The sequence below is a fragment of the Odocoileus virginianus genome, chromosome 33 (genome assembly GCF_023699985.2).
Source record: "Odocoileus virginianus isolate 20LAN1187 ecotype Illinois chromosome 33, Ovbor_1.2, whole genome shotgun sequence".
Taxonomy (NCBI): domain Eukaryota; kingdom Metazoa; phylum Chordata; class Mammalia; order Artiodactyla; family Cervidae; genus Odocoileus; species Odocoileus virginianus.
In genome coordinates this window covers 3683768-3708673 of record NC_069706.1, presented here as the reverse complement: position 1 = coordinate 3708673, position 24906 = coordinate 3683768, and the positions used below count along the sequence as shown (strand labels likewise).

General features: G+C 49.1%; 1 protein-coding gene across 4 annotated transcripts; it reads right to left on the bottom strand.

Annotated features, from left to right (window-relative positions):
- Positions 1-1432: 1432 nt before the first annotated feature.
- DNAAF8 (dynein axonemal assembly factor 8) lies at positions 1433-24663 on the bottom strand. Of its 4 annotated transcripts, none has more exons than XM_070460784.1 (10): positions 24473-24663; positions 22872-23013; positions 22343-22471; positions 20782-21267; positions 19137-19254; positions 4385-4526; positions 3438-3566; positions 2950-3039; positions 1951-2149; positions 1433-1797 (listed from the first exon to the last, which is right to left on the bottom strand). In XM_070460784.1, exons 2-10 carry the CDS (start codon positions 22977-22979, stop codon positions 1687-1689), a joined length of 1512 nt encoding a protein of 503 aa, XP_070316885.1. In that variant the 5' UTR covers positions 22980-23013; positions 24473-24663; the 3' UTR covers positions 1433-1686. The 4 variants fall into 4 exon arrangements, with proteins under 4 accessions (XP_070316885.1, XP_020770986.2, XP_020770985.2 ...); XM_020915327.2 differs by lacking the exon at positions 24473-24663 and adding an exon at positions 24070-24282; XM_020915326.2 differs by lacking the exon at positions 24473-24663 and adding an exon at positions 24171-24282.
- Positions 24664-24906: the final 243 nt, after the last annotated feature.

The window sequence follows — 24906 nt, the reverse complement described above, 5'->3', positions numbered from 1 at the left end:
TGCCCTCTGCCAGGCCTGAGAGCTGGGTGAATCCAGTGCCTGTTCCCTGACAGTCTCCCTGTCCTGTAACAGGACTTCACGTTCTCCCATTCTCAATGGAAACTGAGGTCTGAGAGTTTGAAGCACCTTGTCCAAGGGGCAGGACCCGCTCTCAACCCTCACCCTCCTGGCCTGCTGCTTCAACAGTTAGCAGAGTTGAACTTGGGACAAAGATTTTGTTTTCTGTCACTGTTGGGGAAACATCTTGAGTGAACTTAACTGCCGTTAAAAAGGGTAGAGAGAGTAGGGGAAATGGAATTTTAAAAATAGCCATTGCAGGACTTCCCTGGAAGTCTAGTGATTAAGACTGCATGCTTTCAATGCAGGGGGCACAGGTTTGATCCTTCGTTGGGGAACCAAGATTCTGCTTGCTGCACGGTCTGGCCTTCTGCCTCCACCACCCCCCCACCCCCACCCCAATAGATTTTGCTCTTGAGAGCTAGTGACTAGAGGAGGCTGTGTGCCCAGGGCCTGAGCTCTGACCATGCTGTGTGTGCCCTGGAGTGGAGGGCGGGGGCCTCCACAGTGAGGAGAGGGCCTGGGGGTCCCTGGTGATGGTAGTCTGGCTCCAGTCCCTGCAGAACAGGCTCCACAGGGCCTTGTGTGGCCTTGGAAGCCAGCTCACATCTGGCTTGTAGTGAAAACGCTCCTTGTTGTCGAGAATGGGGGCTGCCGGCGAGGCCCCCGTGGCAAGATCAAGTGGAGTCTGTGGCCCTGATCTTGGCTGCCTGTGGCTGGGCAGGGCCTGCCGTATTTTGCAGGGGGCTGGGTGGGGAGGAGGCCCTCACCCACCCTCAGGGCCTGGCAGCCAGTGGTGACCCCAGCTGAACGCTGGAACACATGCCCAGAGGCCAAGGGCCGTGCCGGGCTGCCTGAACCCTTGGCACAGGGGGTTCAAGCCAACCGCTCTACTCTTCCCATGGGGCAGACAGGGCGGAGGGGCGCTGAGACCTTGAAAACAAGTTGGAGTCAGAACAGAGTTGTCGCAGAGTAGGGCCTGTTGGGAGCAGCTGGGCCAAGAACCAACGAAAGGACTGAAAATTGGTGGAGGTTGGCAGTAGTGCTAGGAAAGGATCGGTGAGGGAGACGGCAGAGCCGCCTCAGCTCTTGCTGGTTGTCCACACGGGCAGGCCTGGCTCCACTGTCCATGGGACAGTTTCCAGCGTCAGAACATTCATATTCTGTATTTAAAAGTCAACCCACCTTTACTTTGGAAGGACCCTAGAACATGATTATATACACGCCGCCTTTGTGTCTTGGTTAAGGAAAAAAGAGCAAATTTCAGTTCACCCTTCCATCCAAACATTGTGTGTGTGTGGTGTGTGTTGTGTGTTGTCTGTGTGTGTGTGTGTCGTGGTTTGTTCAAAACAGCAAACATCAAGGACACAGAAAATCAAGCTAAGTTTTTCAAGACCTTTTCAGCCCTGAAATTCTTTAAAGAAGTTTTACTTTAGTTTTGTAGTTACAAGAAAAAAAAAAAACAACACTTGTATGATGGAAATCAATAGATGCACATTAAAGAGGAAAAAAAAATGCAGAAATGGAAAAAGCTGAGAAAGCCCCTAGTCCCACTGTCAGAACAAATCTGTTGTCTCCGTGGTGTTTCCGCCTGGCCCCTTTCTGGAGGCTGTGGGGCCAGGTGACGTGTCATGCTGTATGTACAGGTCTGCACTGCGTCCTCGCTGTCAGCGCGTGAAGATGTTCTGACTGAATTCCAGCAGAAGGCTGCAGCAGAGCCCCAGTTGGGGGGTCCCTGTGCTGCAGATGGGAGCAGGAGAGTGAGGGGACCCCCAGTGCCTTGGTGTTGGTGTCAAAGGCAAGTCAGATCACCAGCTCACCTCCTCAGACCTGAGGCATCTACGGTTGACCCCGAGGAGGCACCAGGCCTCCGGGGCTGTCGCTGGGACTTACCCCTGCGGGTCTGGTCTGTGTGCCCCTCTCGGCCCAGAGCGTTCCGTGCTGCTTCACCCCAGGGCTGGACCCAGCCGGAAATCCAGGGGCCTGAGCCTTCTGACTGACAGGCCTCTCGCCAGCGGGCAGCTGAGGCCGCGCCGCCGCCTCCCGAGATGCCCTGAGCTGCTGTAGGAGCCGACTCTTCCCCGTGCAGTCCCTATGACACAGTGCCCTCCATCAGCACCGAGTGGAGCCCGCCTCCCAGTGCTGGGCCACAATCCTGGGGTACTGTGCCCGAAACAGGACGCCAGCAGAGGGAAGCCAGGGCGCCTCTGGAACGCGTGCCTGGTTCTCAGGATACTAAAGAAATCAGGACTGCGGCCTCCCGGCCCACACCGAGTCACAGAGCACATCAGCAGGCTAAAGGCCTCTGGGAGGACACTTCTCAACCCCGGTGCGTCTCCCCTTTTTGTTCCTGGGATGTCCAGCCACACACCACGTGGGAGGAAAGCTGCAGTAGACTCTGATGTTCCCAGAGGGCAGAATCTGCAAGGTCTGGAAGTCCAAAAGCGACAGGGACTTCCAGAGCATCTAGTGCAAATTCACCCTGCGGCCCTGGGGTGGCCCCCGCGCCTCAGAAACCCAAGCCTTCCCTGAATCTGACATTTCACTTAGCTGACCTGAGCCTTTCCTCTCCGGCCATTAACCATCACATAGTCCCATCCCTGCAATATCTCTTCACCTCTGTTGCCATCACTGGCAGGGAGCAAGTCAATTTGCGGAGCCATTTTTCAGAAAGAAAATGTAACCCCTTCTTGAGATCAAGCTAAGGCATCCTGGGGGTTGTCTGGAGGGGAGTAGGGCAGGCTGGGCTACCCTGCCAGCCTCCCAGAGCAGCCCACACCCTCCTGTGCCAGCCCTGTGAGTGCAAGATGCTGAGAGCAGCAATTAAAAACACAAGCTGGGACCAGGTGAGCATCCCTGCCTATGACGGTGAGGGGCGCCCCTTGCGGTTACCATAGCCTGGCTGGGCCCTGCGGGTCTCTCTGAGCTGCTGTCTCTTCTTCCGCCTCCTCGCTGTCAGAGGAGCTGGAGTAGGAGCTGGAGCTGCGGGCAGACAAGAGGTGGGTTCCTCTGGACATGTCCTGTCTACTCTGGCCCGGCGTGGCTCCCACCAGGGACTTGAAGCACCCAGGGCTCCCATGTGATCCAAGACAGGAGGATGGGCAGCCGGCCAAAGCCACAGGGCCAGTGAGCTTCCTGCAGGTGGTGGAGGGGTGCGGCCAGGGCCGGGTACCCCAGCCTCGGCTAAGCAAGCCCCCCGCCCCAGCTTCCCACCTCCCTGCAGGGAGGGCCTGTGGCTGGGGCCCCATGGGATTATGGGCCAGACTCAGTTCCTGGGTGAAAGCACTTCTCAAGTGAGTGGAGCCCCGAGGACCTGCTGTCCAAGTCCTCTTCTTCCCGAAGCAGCAGGCCCGCCGCAGGGCAGTCTGAGCTTCCCGTACCTGTCCAAGGGTCTCTGGTCCGATGTCTTTGTCGGCCGCAGGTCAATGAATATGGTGGGAGGCTCCACCGGGTTCCTCAGCCGCACGTCCTGTGCCAGTGCCTGGAAGCCCAGCTCCCTGGAAGCACATCTGGGGGTGGGGGTAGCTGAGTCACTTCCCGGTGGTCACCGTGACCTGCCTGTGCTGGGCTGGGGGCCCCCGTACAGGACCCTGAGGCAGGTCCTGAGAGCAGTCCTCAGGATTCAGGCCAGCGCTGTCCAGTGGAACTCTGCGTGGCGCTTAGACGTTCTGTATCTGCACTTTCCAGTATGGTAGACACTTGCCGAAAGCTATTTAAACTTGCATTTAAGCTAATATAAAGCAGAAATCCCGTTCCTCAGCTGCACTAGCCATGTGTAGCCAGTGGCTACTGACTGGACAGTGCAAAGTCCTTTCTACCAGACACATGGGTTGTCAGGGACAGAAGCCCGCTTCAGCTAGCTCAGACAAGAAAGGGAATTCCTGGCTCTCAGACTTCTAAAAAGGGTGGGACAACCAGAGTGTCGGAAGTTGGGATGCAGCTGGTCCTCAAGGGACCCCAGGGCCCTGTCCCCACTTCTGCCCACCCTGCCCCCCAGCTGACCTGGCTGGGGACATGCTTGAGGCTGGCCCAATCAACAGTGGCCAGAGGGAGAGGGTCCTCCCCTAGGGAGGATTCCCATGGGGTGGGAAAGAGTAGGTGCTTTGGGGCCTGAATCCCAGCTCTGCCACTTATGTCCTAGGCAAGTCAACCTCTCAGCCTGTTTCCCCATCTGTAAAATGGGGGGTAATAGTAATACTGACACCTGATCATGTTCTTGAGATGAAGAGAGATACATATCAGGTGCCCTGCCCTTAAATCAAGGCACCATAAATGCTGAGAGAAGCCACTACTAGGAAGGACGGGGCCAGGGGTCAACGAGGCCCACCTGCTTCCAGCTTCCCGGGGCCGGGCTTCCCGGGGCATGTCAGCAGGCGCTCTCCGAGCAGAGGCGGCGGCTCTGGACTGCCTGGAGCACAGGAGGCTGAGGCGTTCCATGAGCCGGTCCTGGGTGTTGGGTGTGGTGTGGTCTGCGGGGAGGGGAAAGGCAGCTTGGTGGGGACACAGCCCCCGCTTTGACCCACTGCAGCCTGAGCCTCAGGGCTCCTCGGGTGGAGGTGCTGGGCTTATGCGCAGAGAAGTGCCAGGGGCCCAGCCCACCCTCTGCAGCTCACAACCTTAGTGTGGCCCCCTCCAGCTCAGCAGGGTTAGGGGCCCCTTCTTTCCCAAGCAGGGAGCTGTGTGCACTCTGGGAAGCAGGTGTGAACACCTGTTCACAAGGTCGTCCACTCCCTGGCTCCTGTCTCACTTGTCAGAGGGGAACCATGGTTAACACATATGTGTTTTTTCCTTTTCTAAGAAAATAGCAACAGGGGGAGCTTCCCTGGTGGTGCAGTAGTTAGCCTTCCAATGCAGGGGTACAGGTTCAATCCCTGGTCAGGAAGCTAAGATCCCACATGCCTCCTTGCCAAAAAAACAAAAACATAAATAAAAAATGCAAACAAACCCCAAACAGAAACAAAATTGTAACAAATTCTATAAAGCCAGCCCACATCCAAGAAAAATCTTAAGTTTTTTTTTTTTAAAAATAGCAATAGGATCATCGTCTATAGGTCGCTTTTTTTCTTTGGCCTCACTAGGCGGGATGTGGGATCTTAGTTCCCTGACCAAAGATGGAACCCATGCCCGCATGCAGTGCAAGCGTGGATTCTTAACCTCTGAACCACTAGTTAAGTCCCCCTCTATAAACTTTTTTTCACTGAATGTACTTTATATCCTTCCGTGTTAAGACAGATGTGTGATGATAGATTGTAGAAGTGGAATAGCTTTAGTTAAAGGCTTGTGTGCCTTTAAATGAAGAACGGGGCATTCCCAGATGGCCCGAGTGGTAAAGAATCCACCTGCCAATGCAGGAGATCCCTGGATCAAGAAGATCCCCTGGAGCATAGTGGAAACCGACTCTAGTATTCTTGCCTGGGAAATCCCATGGACAGAAGAGCCTGGTGGGCTACAGTCCATGGGGCTGCAGAGAGGAAGACGCGGCTGAGGCTGAGCACACAGCACACAAACAAATGGATGGCAGATTCCGCTGCACTGCCGCCCAAGGGGGCAGCCACTAAGTCCCTCAACCCTGCCCCACTTGTAGCAGGGTGAGTTTCTCCATACCCTGCTCTAAGGGGTTAAATTACAAACAAAACCCTTCTTAAAAGCAGCCTTTGCTCTGGAACCAGGGGCTGGAGATTGCACCTTCTTTGCCTCAGGCTGGCCTCCACTCGCTTTTATGGGAAACTCTTTTAGAAAACCGCCCAGAGCCAGACCACAAGCCCAGTGAAGGAGGTAGCCCTGGCTTTGTTGCAGAAGCACGCCAGCTGTGAAGGACGGCGCAGAAGCGTGGCGGTGAGGAGCTACCCTTTGCCCAAGGTCAGAGGTAGCGACCGAGAGCGCTAGGCTGCGACAGCGTAGGAGCGGCAGCCGCGAGGAGTTTCCCCACGTCCGAGGTCAGGGGCGGCGGCCGAGAGGAGCAACCCCACCTCCAAGGAGCCGCTGCTGCCTGGCGCAGGAGGGCTGAGAGGAGCTACTCCACGTTCAAGGTCAGTGAGAGGGTAACAGGCAGGAAGGCCAGGGATCTCCAAATGGAGGAAATAGGCTGCAAGAGTCAGACATTTTTCTCTCTTAAGCGGCAGGAGGAAACAAACTAGTGATATTTTTTTTTTCTTCTCTATACAAATTTAAAAGGAGGTTTCTCTTAAAATGCTGTGTTGCCATGACACCTGGTTTCACCTGAAGCTAACTATTCTCAAAACCTTGAGTTAACCAATACATTTTTTCTTATGGAAATATTTGTCTTAAGCTATGTTAATGTACCCCAGACTCTGTCTTCAAGTTGGTTCCACCAAATGGCCCAACCTACTTACTCAGATATTGTTCCCCTAATCTATGTAAACGAAACTATTTGTTTGGTAAAGATTCAAGTCAATCGTTTATGGCTGGGGATGAGTTATCTGGTGCCATTCTAAATTTTAAGACATTCTTTTCATTAACAGACTGCGAGTGACTATATAATACACAGCTGAAGACTAGATGGGGGGGTACTCTTTCTGCCCCCTTCTGATGCCTATGTCAGAAGCTTTCTCTATCTCCTTTATACTTTAATACAACTTTATTACACAAAAGCTCTAAGCAATCAAGCCTCGTCTCTGGCCCCAAATTGAATTGTCTCCTCTGGAGGCCAAGAATCCCGCGTCTAATCGTTCAGCAACAACCTTTCATCTTGGGGGCTCATCCGGGATCCTTCAGGACAAGGTAAGGATGCTTGGAGCTCTAGTTCTTTGTTCTCTAGTGAACACGTTTTCCACTGTACTTTACTAACTCTATGGTGTGCTTGTGTGAATGAATGACACACCTTGTGAGAAGTAAGTGAGGAGCCCTGCTCTGCGGTTCCGTGGTGACCTCATAGGGCTTAAGGCAGAAACCTGTCGGGGGTTTATACTGACCTACCAATGCCAGGAGGCACCCAATGTCTCCTTCGAGAACCGACCAGAAATGGGCCAAGCATGTGGACCGAACTCTCCTTTCTCGGTCAAACTTTTCGGTCTCTTTGACCATTTCATAACTCCTTGGAAACTAAAAGTCCTAACCTAATCTATCGGATCATAGGCTTTCAAGGGACTTGTAATCTATGTTGCTACTGTGTACTAGGTGGCCTAGGTCAGGATTGGTAGTCAGGAAGCGTCTAGTCTCTCTAGGCATCGAAAGTTTGGAAGCTAGATGGAGCTCTAGCTCCAAGAGCATCTCTGAGATTAAAGGTTACTCAGACAGGAACTACAATGGTTTTTTTTTTTTCCTTTGGTAACACTGGCTCTTAGTGGACCAGAGGAGGCTCTTATAATGGTGTGGTGATGCTTGGAAGGAGCATCTCAGTTTAAAGTTCGTGCAGGTCTTATTGCGGCCAGGAATACACTCAGGGTCGTGCACAGGCACTCAGGCGACGAATGTGTCCCCCAGAGGTCTTAGCTTGGGAAGCATTCCGGACAGTTACTCTGATTGCACCCCGGGTGGCATCAGAGGCAAGCGAGGTGCAGGGCTGGACGTCAGTCAGGGATGCCATCAGGTCTACCCCTGGTGCATCCCCACCCCGTCTCGGCGGTAGAACTCAGGAGGGACGAGTGTGACGCCTGCGTCGGTAAGGGACAGAATAAGTCCGACCAGGAAGGAAAAGCTTTTGGTGTAAAGTCTGTCTACACCCCCATCTAAAGCAGGGAGGGATGCCTCCGGTAGAAAAAATGGCGCTGGTCGCTTTTTTTCTCTCTTACAGATGGGAGCTAACAATTCCAGCCTCACTCCTTTGAACTGTATCCTGAAAAACTGGGATAGATTTGATCCCCAGGGCTTAAAGAAGACACACCTGGTCTTCCTATGTGATACTGCATGGCCGCGGTACCCACTGGGAATCAGACTGGGACTATAACACTGCTAAAGGAAGATGGGATCAGAGTCATTTTGTCAGATGTATTCTTGAAGGACTCAGGCAGGCGCGTTCTAAGCCTTTAAACTACGGCAAACTGGCAGACATAGAACAGGAGGAGAAGGAAGCTCCTGGTAAATTCCTAGACAGACTGAGAGAAGCCCTTCACAGATTCACTGAGATTGATCCCGAAAGTGAAGAGGGGAAAGTGATCTTAAAGGATAGATTTCTCACTCAGTCGGCTCCAGATATTCGCCGTAAGTTATCAAAACGGGCGTATGGACCAAATCAGTCTTTAGATAATCTGTTACAACTGGCTCAGACAGTCTATTATGGAAGGGAATATGAGGAAAAGAAAGGCAGAGAAAGACAAAGGAAAAGGTGGAAGCCCTCTCAATGGCTATGAAAACCGTTCTTAAACAGCCTGAGAAAAATGCCCAGAGGGACCCAGGTGAAAAGGGATGGGCTTGCTATTACTGTGGAAAGGAGAGGCATCTCAAGCGGGATTGCCCTCAGGCATCTAAGCAGCCCCCGGCTCCATGTCCGGTCTGCAAAGGACCACACTGGAGGAGAGACTGCCCGCAGAGGCATAGGTCTCAGGGGTCTGACTCTCAAGACCACCAGGACTGAAGGTGCCTGGGGGTCCCCACACAAGCTCCCATCCTAATTACACCTGAGGAACCCGGGGTATTGATAACAGTGGGAGGCCAATCCGTCAATTTCCTTTTAGATACTGGGGCAACTTACTCCGTGCCTACTGAAGCCCCTGGCCCACTTTCTTCCTGATCTGCTTCTGTAATGAGACTGTCTGGACGAGCCAAAAGGTATTATTTCAGTTATTCTCTATCTTGCAACTAGCATTCTGTGCTATTTTCACACGAGTTTCTGATCGTGCCAGAATCACCCTCACCCCTTTTGGGGAGGGATATACTGAGCAAGGTCCATGCCTCTGTTTTCATGAATATGGAGCCCTCCCTTTCTCTCCCTTTAGTTGAACAAAATGTGAGTCCTAGAGTATGGGCTGATGGAAAATCTGTGGGTCGAGCACAAAATGCTATTCCTGTAATTGTCAAGCTCAAAGACCCGCACTTGTTTCCACACAAGAAGCAGTATCCACTGAAACCTGAGGTTAAGGAAGGGTTAAAACCCATCATTGAGAATTTAAAGGAGCAGGGACTATTAGTTCCCGGTAACAGTCCATGCAACACTCCTATTCTGGGTATAAAGAAATCAGATGGTAAATGGAGATTAGTTCAAGATTCACGAATAATAAATGAGGCTGTGGTTTCTTTACACGCTGTGGTGCCTAATCCTTACACTCTATTGTCTGAAATTCCTGAACGAGCCAAATATTTCTCAGTAATTGATTTAAAAGATGCCTTCTATTCAGTGTCTTTGGCGGAGGAAAGTCAATTTCTATTTGCCTTTGAAGACCCCACGCAGCCAGCTTCTCAGTTAACCTGGACAGTTTTGCCCAGGGATTTCGTGACAGTTTTCACTTATTTGGGCAAAGTTTGTCACGGGATCTACAAAACTTTAACAGCTCTGAAGCGGTAGTGTTACAATATGTAGATGATATTTTGCTCTGTGCTGAGACAGAAGAAGCTTGTTCACGAACCTCAGAAGATTTCTTAAACTTTCTGGCAGGCTGCAGTTACAAGGCATCAAGAGAGAAGGCTCAGCTTTGTCAACAATCTGTTAGATATCTGGGCCTAATCATATCAGAAGGGACTAGGGCCATAGGCCCTGAGAGAATTAAACCTATCCTAAACCATCCCCTACCTATGACTTTAAGACAATTGAGAGGATTTTGGGGAATCACAGGCTACTGTCATATTTGGATTCTGGGCTACGGGGAACTTGCCCGGCCTTTATATAAACTTATAGCTGAAACTCAGCAGGCCCAAACTAACAAACTGATTGGGTCTCCAGATACTCAAAAGGCTTTTAAGGTTCTTCAGACTGCTCTCCTGCAAGCTCCCGCTTTGAGTTTGCCCACAGGGTCAGAATTTAACTTGTTTGTCACTGAAAGAAAAGGTCTGGCCTTGGGAGTTTTGACACAACCCCGAGGGCCTCACCAGCAACCTATTGCTTATCTAAGCAAAGAATTAGATGTAATTGCTCGTGGGTGGCCCCACTGTTTAAAAGTAATTGGGGCCACGGCTTTATTAGCACCTGAAGCTTTAAAAATAATTAATGGACAAAACCTTACTGTACTGACTTCTCATGATGTGAGTGGAATCTTAAATTTTAAGGTTAATATTTGGGTGACAGACAGTAGACTTCTTAAATATCAGTCAGACAGTAGACTTCTTAAATATCAGTCATTGTTGTTAGAAGGACCAGTAACTAAGCTTAAAGTTTGTGGAAATTTAAATCCTGCTACTTTCCTTCCTGAGAAGGAAAATGAAACACCTGATCACGATTGTTCCCAATTTCTAACTTTAAACTATGCAGCTCGGGAGGATCTAATGGATACCCCATTAGACAATCCTGACATGGAAATATTTACAGATGGCAGTTCTTTTGTTCGGGATGGAAAGTGTAAAGCAGGTTATGCCGTGGTGACTGCTGAACAGGTTTTAGAAGCAAAATCTCTCCCCCAAGGAACCAGTGCTCAGTTAGCGGAGCTTGTGGCTCTGACCCGAGCTCTAGAGTTAAACAAAGGACAGCAGGTAAATATCTCCACTGATTCTAAATATGCTTATTTGACTTTGCATGCTCATGATACGATATGGAAAGAAAGGCAGTTTAAAACAGCAACAGGAGACCCTAAGCATTTCAGAGAGATCGAGAGACTTTTAAATGCTATATATTGTCCTAAAAAAGTAGCGGTTATGCATTGCAAAGGGCACAGCAGGGATGGGAGTAAAGTAGCCGCCGGTACTGTTAGCTGACTCTCAAGCCAAAAAAGCAGCACTTTACGAAACCCTCTCCCTACAGACGCCTTTGATTTGGACAGGTCCTGTGGAACAGGAAAAACCACAATATACTGAGGAAGAATTAGAAAGATATGAGAAAAGAGGAGCAGAGACTACTGATAAAGGATGGTTACAGTCCGAGGATAGCCGATTAATATTTCCTGAAAATGCTCAGTGGAAAAGTCTTAAGGATTTACACCAGAGTTTGCATTTGGGTGCAAAAAGTACTTACCAGATGTCTTCTTGCTTGTTTGAAGGTAAAAATGTAATGAAAACTTTAAAGAACATTATCAAAAGGTGTGAGGTTTGTCAGAAAAATAACCCAAAGACTGAAAAGCTAGCAAAATCTGGATTACAATGAAGTGGAAAGTATCCTGGAGAGGACTGGGAAATTGACTTTACTCATATGCCAAAAGCTAATGGATATTCTTGTTTACAAGTTTGGGTGGATACTTTTACTGGATGGATTGAGGCTTTCCCCTGTCATAGTGAACAAGATAAGGAGATTATAAAGATTTTAATCCCTGAAATTATCCCCAGGTTTGGGCTGCCAGAGTGACAATGGCTCCGCCTTTAAAGCTGCTGTAACCCAGGTGGTGTCTAAAGCTCTAGGAATAGAGTATCACTTACACTGTTCCTGGAGATCCCAATCCTCAGGAAAGGGTGAAAAAGCTAATGACATTATCAAAAGACTTCTGCGCAAATTAACTCAAGAAACGCAGGACAACTGGATTAAAGTCCTACCCGTAGCTTTAATGAGGGCTCAAACTGCCCCCCAAAAGGAGGGACTGTCCCCCTTTGAATGTATTTATGGAAGGCCTTTCTTACGCACAAACATTATTATAGACCCTGAAGACTTGGAGTTAACTAATTATGTAACTCAGCTCTCAGCTTTTCAACAGGCATTAACAGAACTCCGGGAGACGACTCCTGACCCAGCCTCTGAATCCAGCAAACCTCTATTTGAGCCAGGAATCGAGGTCCTCATAAAAACATTGAGATCTGGGGGCCCATCCCCCGAGCCCCTCTGGGAAGGCCCTTACCAGGTCATTCTTTCTTCTCCTACAGCTGTCAAAGTATCAGGAATTGAGAGTCAAGAGGTGGCACCCTGACCAGAATTAAGTGATGTCATTTTATTTCTTTACTTTCTATGCTCTGACTTTGATACTTTTCAGATGGGCCTGACAATCTATGTGAACCTACTTCTGCTGACTCCAGAAATCCTGAGTCTGCAGTTTGATCCTCAAGACAATGCCTTCCTGTCCTGGGCTCACTCCTACGCTGCATTCCACAATCAGGTCTAACTGCTCAGTCTGCGGAACTCTCCCCTCTTCATCAGTAAAAGGCTTCCCATGGTGGACATCTCCACTTCAAGGAAAAGACTTTCTCCAAGTCTGCGAATACCTTCGACAACAATCACATGTGATGCCTTTTCTTCATCTGATGACATCTAACAACCCCAGAATGAACTGGTGCGACACTTTGTACTTGAACTATGGACATAACCTGACTTTTAATTTTAATTATACATTGTCTCAGTTTAATGACTATTTTGCTGCACATAAGACAAATAGGTCTAGATCTGATGGTTTTTTACCTGACATTTATCAAATATGGGATGAGGTTATATGGCTAACTCCTGAAAAAGGACGTCTAATATCTACTGCCCCTATATGCTGGGAACAAACAGAGCCATCCCCCGAAGTTAGCCAACAACTTAATTACAATGATTGGAAAAAAGTGGGATTTTTGTCTCAGGAAATATGTAACATAATCATTCCCGTGTTTTCCAACCCCAGTTCAGGACCTTCCTTTGTCTGGCCAGGCACTAATTGGGACTGGCTATCTCAGTCACGCTGGCCTGCTCCAAATGGGACTTATTGGATATGTGACTCTTACCTACGGACATGGCCTCCCCCTGGTTGGATAGGGAGATGCACCCTGGGTCTAGCTTTTACTCACGGCTTTATATTTTCAGAGCTTCCAGAAAAGCCTGCTAATTTACCCCACATTAAAACTCAGTGGACAAGGTCTATATTTCACTGGTATGATTATTTGGCGGCAATATTTGTCCCCTCTTTGGGAACTACAGATGTTATGCTACGAGTGGATGCTTTGACTAATTTTACTCAGCAGGCATTACTAGATTCTAAAAAAGCTATTTCAGCTCTTAATGTTGAACAAGCACAAATTAGAAAGGTGGTTTTACAGAACAGGTTGGCTTTAGACATTCTGACAGCTGCGCAAGGAGGGACTTGTGCCATCATTCATACCCAGTGCTGCACATACATACCTGACATGAGCACGAATGTCTCTCACTTCACTGACCATATGAACAAGATGATTTGGGCCATGGATACTCCTGAAATCTCAATTGCCTCACTTTGGGAATCGTTAACTAGTTCCTCATGGTGGAAAAATATCTTAATTATAATAATTCTGGTTGTTTTGTTTTTGCTGTTTGCTCCCGTCATCTGTAACTGTATAGTTGGATTTGTTTCTAGTCGCCTGCAAGCTTTTAAGTTACAAAGAGTTGCTCGAACTCCTGCTACCTATGCAGCTTCTTCCAACTATTATTTGGAGCCCCGGAATAAGACATCCTCAGTATGAGGATTAGGAGAATATGTTGCCTCACCAATTTAGGGACAATGCCCCTTGTCAGCTCAGAAGCAGTTATGGAGTGAGAACGATGCCCCTTTTCCCTAGGCAACATAATTCTCCTAAAAGAAAAGAGGGGAATGAGCGGGTAACAGGCAGGACGGCCAGGGATCTCCAAATGGAGGAAATAGGCTGCAAGAGTCAGACATTTTTCTCTCTCTTAGGAGGCAGGAGGAAACAAACTAGTGATATTTTTTTTCCTTCTCTATACAAATTTAAAAGGAGGTTTCTCTTAAAATGCTGTGTTGCCATGACGCCTGGTTTCACCTGAAGCTAACTATTCTCAAAACCTTGAGTTAACCAATACATTTTTTCTTATGGAAATATTTGTCTTAAGCTATGTTAATGTACCCCAGACTCTGTCTTCAAGTTGGTTCCTCCAAATGGCCCAACCTACTTACTCAGATATTGTTCTCTTAATCTATGTAAACGAAACTATTTGTTTGGTAAAGATTCAAGTCAATCGTTTATGGCTGGGGATGAATTATCTGGTGCCATTCTAAATTTTAAGACATTCCTTTCTTTTCATTAACAGACTGCGAGTGACTATATAACATACAGCTGAAGACTAGAAGGGGGGGTACTCTTTCTGCCCCCTTCTGATGCCTATGTCAGAAGCTTTCTCTATCTCCTTTATACTTTAATAAACTTTATTACACAAAAGCCCTGAGCAATCCAGCCTCGTCTCTGGCCCCGGAGTGAATTCGTCTCCTCTGGAGGCCAAGAATCCCAGCGTCTTATCATTCAGCAACAACCTTGCATCAGGAGGGGCAGCCGTGAGAAGATACCCCTCCTCCAAGGTAAGGGGCAGCGGCTGCGCTTTGCTGGAGCAGTCGTGAAGAGACACCGCACGACCGAGGTAAAAGAAACCCAAGTAAGATGGTAGGTGTTGAGAGAGGGCATCAGAGGGCAGACACATTAAAACCATAATTACAGAAAACTAGCCAATCTGATCACGGGACCACTGTCGTGTCTAACTCAATGAAACTAAGCCATGCCGTGTGGGGCCACCCAAGATGGGTTGGGTCTGACAGAACGTGGTCCACTGGAGAAGGGAATGGCAAACCACTTCAGTATTCTTGCCTTGAGAACCCCATGAACAATATGAAAAGGCAAAATGATAGGATACTGAAAGAGGAACTCCCCGGGTAGGTAGGTGCCCAACATGCTACTGGAGATCAGTGGAGAAATAACTCCAGAAAGAATGAAGGGATGGAGCCAAAGCAAAAACAATACCCAGTTGTGGATGGGACTGGTGATAAAAGCAAGGTCCGATGCTGTAAAGAGCAATATTGCATAGGAACCTGGAATGTTAGGTCCATGAATCAAGGCAAACTGGAAGTGGTCAAACAGGAGATGGCAAGAGTGAATGTCGGCATTCTAGGAATCAGCGAACTAAAATGGACTGGAATGAGTGAATTTAACTCAGATGACCATTATATCTACTACTGTGGGCAGGAATCCCTTAGAAGAAATGGAGTAGCCATCATAGTAAACAAGAGAGTCCGAAATGCAGCACTTGGATGCAATCTCAAAAATGACAGAATGATCTCTGTTCCTTTCCAAGGCAAACCATTCAATATCACAGTAATCCAAGTCTATGCCCCAACCAGTGACGCTGAAGAAACTGAAGTTGAACGGTTCTATGAAGACCTACAAGACCTTTTAGAACTAACACCCAAAAAAGATGTCCTTTTCATTATAGGGGACTGGAATGCAAAAGTAGGAAGTCAAGAAACACCTGGAGTAACAGGCAAATTTGGCCTTGGAGTACAGAATGAAGCAGGGCAAAGGCTAATAGAGTTTTGCCATGAGAACGCACTGGTCATAGCAAACACCCTCTTCCAACAGCACAAGACTCTACACATGGACATCACCAGATGGTCAACACTGAAATCAGATTAATTATATTCTTAGCAGCCAAAGATGGAGAAGCTCTATACAGTCAGCAAAAACAAGACCAGGAGCTGACTGTGGCTCAGATCATGAACTCCTTATTGCCAAATTCAGACTTAAACTGAAGAAAGTAGGGAAAACCACTAGACCATTCAGGTATGACCTAAATCGAATCCCTTATGACTATACAGTGGAAGTGAGAAATAGATTTAAGGGACTAGATCTGATAGACAGAGTGCCTGATGAACTATGGACAGAGGTTCGTGACATTGTACAGGAGACAGGGATCAAGACCATCCCTATGGAAAGGAAATGCAAAAAGGCAAAATGGTTGTCTGAGGAGGCCTTAACAAATAGACGTGAAAAGAAGAGAAGCAAAAAGCAAAGGAGAAAAGGAAAGATATTCCCATTTGAATGCAGAGTTCCAAAGAATAGCCAGGAGAGATAGGAAAGCCTTCCTCAGCGGTCAATGCAAAGAAATAGAGGAAAACAACAGAATGGGAAAGACTAGAGATCTCTTCAAGAAAATTAGAGATATCAAGGGAACATTTCAGGCAAAGATGGGTTCGATAAAGGACAGAAATGGTGTGGACCTAACAGAAGCAGCAAATATTAAGAAGAAGTGGCAAGAATACACAGAAGAACTGTACAGAAAAGATCTTCACGAGCCAGATAACCACAATGATGTGATCACTCACCTAGAGCCAGACATCCTGGAATGTGAAGTCAAGTGGGCCTTAGAAAGCATCACTAGAAACAAAGCTAGTGGAGGTGATGGAATTCCAGTTGAGCTATTTCAAGTCCTGAAAGATGATGCTGTGAAAGTGTTGCATTCAATATGCCAGCAAATTTGGAAAACTCAGCAGTGGCCACAGGACTGGAAAAGGTCAGTTTTCATTCCAATCCCTAAGAAAGGCAATCCCAAAGAGTGCTCAAACTACTGCACAATTGCACTCATCTCACACGCTAGTAAAGTAATGCTCAAAATTCTCCAAGCCAGGCTTTAGCAATATGTGAACCGAGAACTTCCAGATGTTCAAGCTGGTTTTAGAAAAGGCAGAGGAACCAGAGATCAAATTGCCAACATCCGCTGGATCATCAAAAAAGCAAGACAGTTCCAGAAAAACATCTATTTCTGCTTTATTGACTATGCCAAAGCCTTCAACTGTGTGGATCACAATAAACTGTGGAAAATTCTTAAAGAGATGGGCATACCCCTCAGATTGGGAGAAAATAATAGCAAACGAAGCAACAGACAAAGGGTTAATCTCAAAAATATACAAGCAACTCCTCCAGCTCAACTCCAGAAAAATAAATGACCCAATCCAAAAATGGGCCAAAGAACTCAACAGACATTTCTCCAAGGAAGACATACAGATGGCTAACAAACACATGAAAAGATGCTCAACATCACTCATTATCAGAGAAATGCAAATCAAAACCACAATGAGGTACCATTACACGCCAGTCAGGATGGCTGCTATCCAAAAGTCTACAAGCAATAAATGCTGGAGAGGGTGTGGAGAAAAGGGAACCCTCTTACACTGTTGGTGGGAATGCAAATTAGTACAGCCACTATGGAAAACAGTGTGGAGATTTCTTAAAAAGCTGGAAATAGAACTGCCATATGACCCAGCAATCCCACTTCTGGGCATACACACCAAGGAAACCAGATCTGAAAGAGCCACATGCACCCCAATGTTCATCGCAGCACTGTTTATAATAGCCAGGACATGGAAGCAACCCAGATGCCCATCAGCAGACGAATGGATGAGGAAGCTGTGGTACATATACACCATGGAATATTACTCAGCCATTAAAAAGAATTCATTTGAATCAGTTCTAATGAGATGGATGAAACTGGAGCCCATTATACAGAGCGAAGTAAGCCAGAAAGATAAAGAGCATTACAGTATACTAACACATATATATGGACTTTAGAAAGATGGTAACGATAACCCTATATGCAAAACAGAAAAAGAGACTCAGATGTATGGAACAGACTTGTGGACTCTGGGAGAAGGCGAGGGTGGGATGTTTCAGGAGAACAGCATTGAAACATGTGTATTATCTAGGGTGAAACGGATAACCAGCTCAGGTTGGGTACATGAGACAAGTGCTCGGGCCTGGTGCACTGGGAAGACCCAGAGGGATCGGGTGGAGAGGGAGGTGGGAGGGGGGACTGGGATGGGGAATACATGTAAATCCATGGCTAATTCATATCAATGTATAACAAAAACTACTGTAATGATGTAAAGTAATTAGCCTCCAACTAATAAAAATTTAAAAAAAAAAAAAAAAAAAGAGATGGGCATACCACACCACCTGACCTGCCTCTTGAGAAACCTGTATGCAGGTCAGGAAGCAACAGTTAGAACTGGACATGGAACAACAGACTGGTTCCAAATAGGAAAAGGAGTACATCAAGGCTGTATATTGTCACCCTGCTTATTTAACTTATATGCAGAGTACATCATGAGAAACGCTGGGCTGGAAGAAGCACAAACTGGAATCAAGATTGCCGGGAGAAATATCAATAACCTCAGATATGCAGATGACACCACCCTTATGGCAGAGAGTGAAGAGGAACTGAAAAGCCTCTTGATGAAAGTGAAAGAGGAGAGTGAAAAAGTTGGCTTAAAGCTTAACATTCAGAAAACTAAGATCATGGCATCTGGTCCCATCACCTCATGGGAAATAGATGGGGAGACAGTAGAAACAGTGTCAGACTTTATTTTTTTGGGCTCCAAGATCACTGCAGATGGTGACTGCAGCCATGAAATTAAAAGACGCTTACTCCTTTGAAGGAAGGTTATGACCAACCTAGATAGCATGTTAAAAAGCAGAGACATTATTTTACCAACAAAGATCCGTCTGGTCAAGGCTATGGTTTTTCCAGTGGTCATGTATGGATGTGAGAGTTGGACTGTGCAGAAAGCTGAGCACCGAAGAATTGATGCTTTTGAACTGTGGTGTTGGAGAAGACTCTTGAGAGTCCCTCGGACTGCAAGAAGATCCAACCAGTCCATCCTAAAGGAGATAAGTCCTGGGTGTTCATTGGAAGGACTGATGCTGAAGTTGAAACTCCAATACTTTGGCCACCTTGTGCGAAGAGTTGACTCATTGGAAAAAGACCCTCATGCTGGGAGGGATTGGGGGCAGGAGGAGAAGGAGACGACAGAGGATGAGAAATGCTGGATGGCATCACCGACTCGATGGGCATGAGTTTGAGTAAACTCCGGGAGTTGGTGATGGACAGGGAGGTCTGGCGTGCTGTGATTCATGGGGTCGCAAAGAGTTGGACACGACTGAGCGACTGAACTGAACTGAACTTGTTTGTAAACAGAGGCCGTGGAAGCAGGATTCTGTTTAGGAGCTGGCTGAAGGGGGCACAAAATGCAAGATTACTTGGCTTCCAGAAGGAAAGAGGAAGGTCTGAGGAGGTGGAGAGGAAGGAAAAGGCAGTCACATATGTAGCGGGGGGATGAATGGGTGAGTTGGATGAATGAAAGGATGGATGGATGGATGAAGTCTTACGTCCTGTGTGTGTGGGAAGGCGAGGGCTGAACAGCACAGAGGGTGTGGCAAGCTGCTGAGGTGACCCTGCCCAGCCTGCCCCCCATTTCACTGGGAAGCCCTGGAATGAGCCACTTTGGGAGCTGTACTCGCCCCCACCCCACCCCTGGTGCTCAAGGTCAAACCTTGGTCCTGGAGGCGGTCAGCAGCCCACCACGCAGCTCGAGGAGCACCATTGCCCTGGTCCTCTTCTTGCCCAGTCAGACTCAGAAGGACTTGATCCAAATCCCACTCTTCAAGTTCCTGAAATAATTAGAGCAGTGATGATGAGGCTGCCTCAGGGTCCCAGGGACAGGAATTCTGGATCCACAGAGGCTGTCCCGGGATGGCTGGGGCAGAAACCAGGGTTGAGATGAGGCGGCTCACTCACCCACCCCGGTTCACCCACCCCACACATAGGCTTTGCAGAATGAACCACCCCCGTGAAGGTGGGTGGAGTCCGCCTTTCTTGCCACCCCCTTTCCTATGCCTTTTTTGGGGCAATACTTCTATTTCTGGCACAGAGACATTGTCTGGCTTGGAGGAAGCTCAGTGTCACTTTAAAACTATTTAGGTTCAGGCAGGTTTAGAATGTTGGGAGGTTAGAACATTTTGCTCTTTAAGAAACACAGCAGCTGTTGAGATTGGAGGGCTTGGAAGAGGGCTGTGGGGGCGGTGATGCAGTGGGCACAGAGATGTTCATCGGGAATTAGTGTGTCCTGTTAAGGCCTTGAGCGCCTCCCACCGGGGTTTGAGGAAAGAATGGAATTGACAGGATGGAATTGGTGCAAGTGACCTCTGGGTACACCTCGATGCCAGTTTTCTCTAGGTTGTTACGAAAATCTGTCAAATAAGGCAACAAAGATAATTTTGTGATGTTTCTATGTCATATGGGGACATCTTCTAATGAGCCCATCTTTCTCGGGGAGGGCTGGTGTGCGTAACTGACCAGGGCTCACCTGTTTGACAACTTTGTGAAACTGAGAAATGCAAGGGTTTTCTTTTCCCTCCACTGGAGCAGCTAAGCCCAAAGGTACTGGTTCTGTTGCCCCATTGAGCTACTGTATTTAGTGTAGCAATTTAATCTCCACATTCCCCACTCCCCTGTTGAACAAAACCCCAGTTTCTCATGATCTCTGAACCGGCTTTGTCATCGTGCTGGCTCTCGTGGATGATCTAAATGACAGCATTAATGGGAGCTCACTGCGTGTATGAGAACGAGGGCTTGAACGTTTCCAGGTACTGCTTCCTCATGGTCTGCTCTATCTTCTGTGTCTTCACGATGATGCTTGGGATTAGTTTTCTTTTTTCTTTCTGTTTTAAGAAAGCTGGGGACTACGTGCTCCTCCCTATTCACTGTAACTCTGAGGACTGTCTGTCTGGCAGGTAGGACTTGCCTGCCTGATGGTAGGCCTGGTGCCGTGGGCCTGAGGTCACTGCTATGGGCTGAATCTCTGTGTCCCTCCGAAATCCATGTGTTGAACTCCTAATCCCCAGTGTGATGGTATTTGAAGGTGATGAGGTCACGGCAGGGGAGCCCTCATGAATGGGGTTAGAGCCCTCCCGCATCGTTCCAAATGAACCAGGAAGCATGCTCTCAACTAGACACCAAATGTGATGGAGCCTTAGACCTTGGACTTCCAGATTTCAGACTGTGAAAAGTTAGTTTCTGTTGTTTAAGGCCCCTGCCCAAGTCTATGGGACTTTTGTTATCACAGCCCAAAGAAACTAAGACAGACGTAGTGGGGAGGACCAACACCTCGAGGAAGCCTGGGCTGGGGGCATGCCTACCTGGAGGGAAAGCATGGGCAGATGCCCCGGGGGCTCCTCTGAAGGCACCTCCACAGCATCACAGGCCTTTTCCTTCCCTCGGCTCGCGTCAGAGCAAGCTGGGTCCTGGCCGTCCCAAGTGACTTTGTGGAGGATGTCTTTCTCGATCATCTTCCTCCTCTCCCTCCGCAGCGCTCTGCGGTTGGCAGCGTCTGAGCCTTCCTGGGCCCGTGAGGCCGCGCCTGGGGGCTCTGTCTGCAGGCCTGCTTCCTGAGGGGAGCAGGTGGCCTCTCCCTGAGGCCCCTGGCGAGGACTCTGTGACCCACTGGTGTTGAGGGTCCCGCCCGCATCATCATCCTGCTGTGGGGGGATCTCTGCAGACATCCTGAGAAGAGAGTTACTCTTGCCGGGGGCCCTTCCTTCCAGAGGGGCCGACTCCTGGGGCCGGGGCCATGCCTTCCACTTGCCCCAGGGCTCCACAGCGGATTCTACAGGCACCACAGCTGGCTACACAGGAAACAGATGTCCCTGGTTAGCAGCATCCAAACATCCCTGGTGGGGGGAGGGGGTTGTGTGGTAAGATGTGCAAGGAGCATAAAATCTGCCATCACCTGGAACAGAAACCCTGTACCTTCCCTCCTCCAGCCCCTGGTGAATGCTCATCTACTTCCTGTCGCTATAGGTTTGCCTGCTCTAGATATTTCATCGGAGTGGAATCACACAATATTTGTCTTGGGTGTCCTTCCACTTGGCTTCGTGTTTCCAAGGTTCACCCATGTTGTGTTGTGTGTCAGGACTGCATTCCTTTTCATGGATGAATACTATTCTGTTGTATGGATACACTCCATTGTATCCATATTGTCTGTTGTTTATTGTTTATCCATTTTGTCTGTTGATGGACACTTGGGTTGTTCCACCCTTTTGGCCAGTGTGCACAGGTGCAAGTGGTTAGAGGTGGAAAAGACAACACCCAGGCCCTTTGTCTCCAGACGGAGCCCATAGCCTCAACCCCCATGAGCTGGTACAGGCTTTTCCATCCCAGGTTAAACCATCATTGTCTGGAAGAGTAACTGCCGAGGTAATTGTAGAAATGGAAAAAACACAAAATTAAGTGAAGTAGACATAGTTCCAACTGAACTAACCAGGGAGCTTGGCAGCCTTGGCAGTTTTCCTGTTTAGAGTTATTTCAGATGTATTTCTAGGCCTGGCTGGGGGTGTGGGTGACTTCTGGTGTGGACATGCCCTGGCTCCATATGATGACCCTGGGTCAGTGCTTGCACTCAGGACTGTGTGTGTGTGGTGAGGGGTCAAAGGGGTACAATCAGATAGAAAATCAAGTCCCTGCCCCCAGCTCTAAGTGTTCTGGGCTCCTGGGAGCATAATGTGCACAAGGCCAGTAGATGTTTGGTGTCTGAACTCCTTGGGCTGTACCAGGAGAAAGGCCTGGGTGATGCTAGACCGGGGGCGTTAACCTCTTTAGAGCCACAGTGCTTTAGAGCCAGTGAGGGCCAGGAGCACCCACACCCTATTCTGACTGAAGGGTCCCAGGTCCGTGGACCCCTGGAGCCTGCATTTAACAGACCTCAGGAGGACACCCAGAGGAAGTGACCCAGGCCTCAGCAGGGTCGTCGGCCAGTTCCTCTGACAAGTCTGGAATCAGGGCGGTTTGATTTCGCTGGAAGATGAACAGCTCCTCATCCTCACGGTCTGACTGTGGACAGATGAGAAGGCTTTGGGTTAAACGGCCCGGAGGCAGAGCCAGGAGGGCCTCGTCTTCCACCCACCTGCCCTGTCCCCGGCCCTCTGACTCTCTGACTGTCTGGGGAGACCAGTTCTCTTTCAAAGGGCCTCGCTGACACGGATTTCAGAGGCTTTGATTTAGAAATGGGCTCAGCAGCACCACCTGGTGGAGGTGAGATCCAGGGCTCCCAGTTCTGGGTTACCTGCCACCCGCTAAGCCCAGTTAATGCCTGGCACGGAATGAACAGTGTAGTGAGGTGACAGCTTGGTATTTCACTTACATGACACTGAGCTCTCTGGTCAGCATCGTGTCTGTCACAGGAGGAAAGTGCAGTGGGGGCCTAGGAAGATGTAGGAAGGTGCTTGCTTACCAAGGAGGAATCCGAATCCAGAGACGGGAGCTGATCCTTGACGGCCTCTAGGATGGCGTCCCAGGGGCTGGGCAGTGAGGGCCGCCGATCTTCATCATGAGATGCCATGGGATGCCGCTCAGCGTACCATCATCCAAGGAGCCTTGCAAAGGACATGGAGTAAAGAGAGAAGGTCCCAGAGACAAGGGTTGAGAGCTCAGGGTGCTGACTTTTCAAAGCATATACCATCCCTTGCCTTGGGGGTTGAAAAGAGATTGGGGGACCACATACCCCATCTTCCTTCTAGTTGGCAGGTTCCTGTTACTGAGTGCCAGGCACTGTGCTGTGTACTGTGTGTGTGTGTGTGTGTGTGTGTGTCCGCGCACAATGCAGGATAGAGCCATGGAGCCACAGATGTATGGATATGGTGATATTTTACAATAATATATAGATACATGTATTGATATATATGTACTTGATATGTGGGTATATGGATATGATGTACAGAATGATACATAGATATAATGTATAGATATATGATAGATATATGATACATAAATATACTATGTAAACTATATATGTCCAATATAACATAGATATTATTATTATTATCTACAGACAGAATTTGTATCAAAGTCAGAGGGGATTTCAAGCCACTACTTTTTACTGCCCCCTTACAAAGGAACAGAATAGACATCCTGGAGACCCCAGAATACTTTCTTTGGAGTTGACACTCAAATTTATCAGGCAGTTGGCCAACACATCCCTTTTGTATCCCAGAGTCTTAACAGACCCTCTTCAGGGGTCAAGGAGGCTTAGAAATGTGGGGTGATGGCACTTCGGAGCCGGCATCTTGAGAGTACTTGCAGCCTCAAAGGCCTCTGTCACTATAAAATAGGAAGAGAACACTCCTGCCCCAGCCCTCGCTCCCAACAAGGGAAGCAGCAGGCGAGGTGAATGGGGGCTTTTTGCTTTTTCTGTGCTCACAGGAGTGGGGCAGGAGCTTGGTGTACCCTGATCTGGGAACAGCAGGGCAGATCTGGTATATACATCACAGGATGTTCTCCGCTGCAGGGCAGATCAGAGGGCAACAGAATCATCTGGTTGAAGGGGACAACCAGAGACTCTCAAGTTCTCCAGGAGGACAAGGTAACAGAGGAGGAAAAGGCACTACAGGCTGCGGCAAGAGCACCTAAGAGCTTAGAGGAGTGAAAAGTACCCAACGTGTTGGGGGAAGAAGCTTTCAGTTGCTGGAGTTTGTGGTGAAAACGGACCAGACCGTGAAGGGTCCTGAACGCTGGGTTGAGGCGCGTCGCTCACCGAACGGACTGCCGAAGACTACCCGAAGCAGCAGCCCCAGTCCGGCAGAATCCTGACCGCGCCTCCACGTCCGTTTCTTGGCTGCAGACCGTCAGCCCCGCCCGACGCCCCGCCCCGCCCCCTCCTACCGCCCCCGCCCCCGGCCCCTCCCGCCGCCGGACCGCGGGTTGTTATGACAACTGGACGCCGCCGTCCACTCGGGTGGGGCTTTTAAATTCTAAAGTTCGGAAACAGGAAACCCTACTATCGCGCCTCCTCCCACCAATTCTTCAGCTCGTTTCCCCAGCCCCCACCCCGTCCACCTCCCAATATTTATCTCCGCAGCTGCGGCTTCGGCCTCCGCCTCTCTTCCCGGCCCCGACAGTGACGAAAACGGCCCCGCTGCGCCTCTTCGGTAGTGTTCTCCTGCTTGGGCAGCGGCGCGATTACTGAAGCCGTCGCCTCCTTCGGAATCCCCGTTCAGCAGAGTCTTACATCACTGGACGGCCAACTCCTTCCCGCCCCCCCGCTCCTCTTTCGGGACTTGGCGCGTCCTGCCTCTCCTGGAACACGATTGGTTCTCCTGGCCAGCGGAGGGGCGGGGCAAGGCGGACTCCCCTTGCTCATTGGCTGCCTCGGGCGTCACACAGCTAGCCGGGCGAGCTGACCGGAAGGTCCGGGTGCGGGACGGATGAGAAATCCACAGCGCCGGGAGAGGCCAAGGGGGACCCGCGAGCGTCCCGGCGTGCTCCGCGCC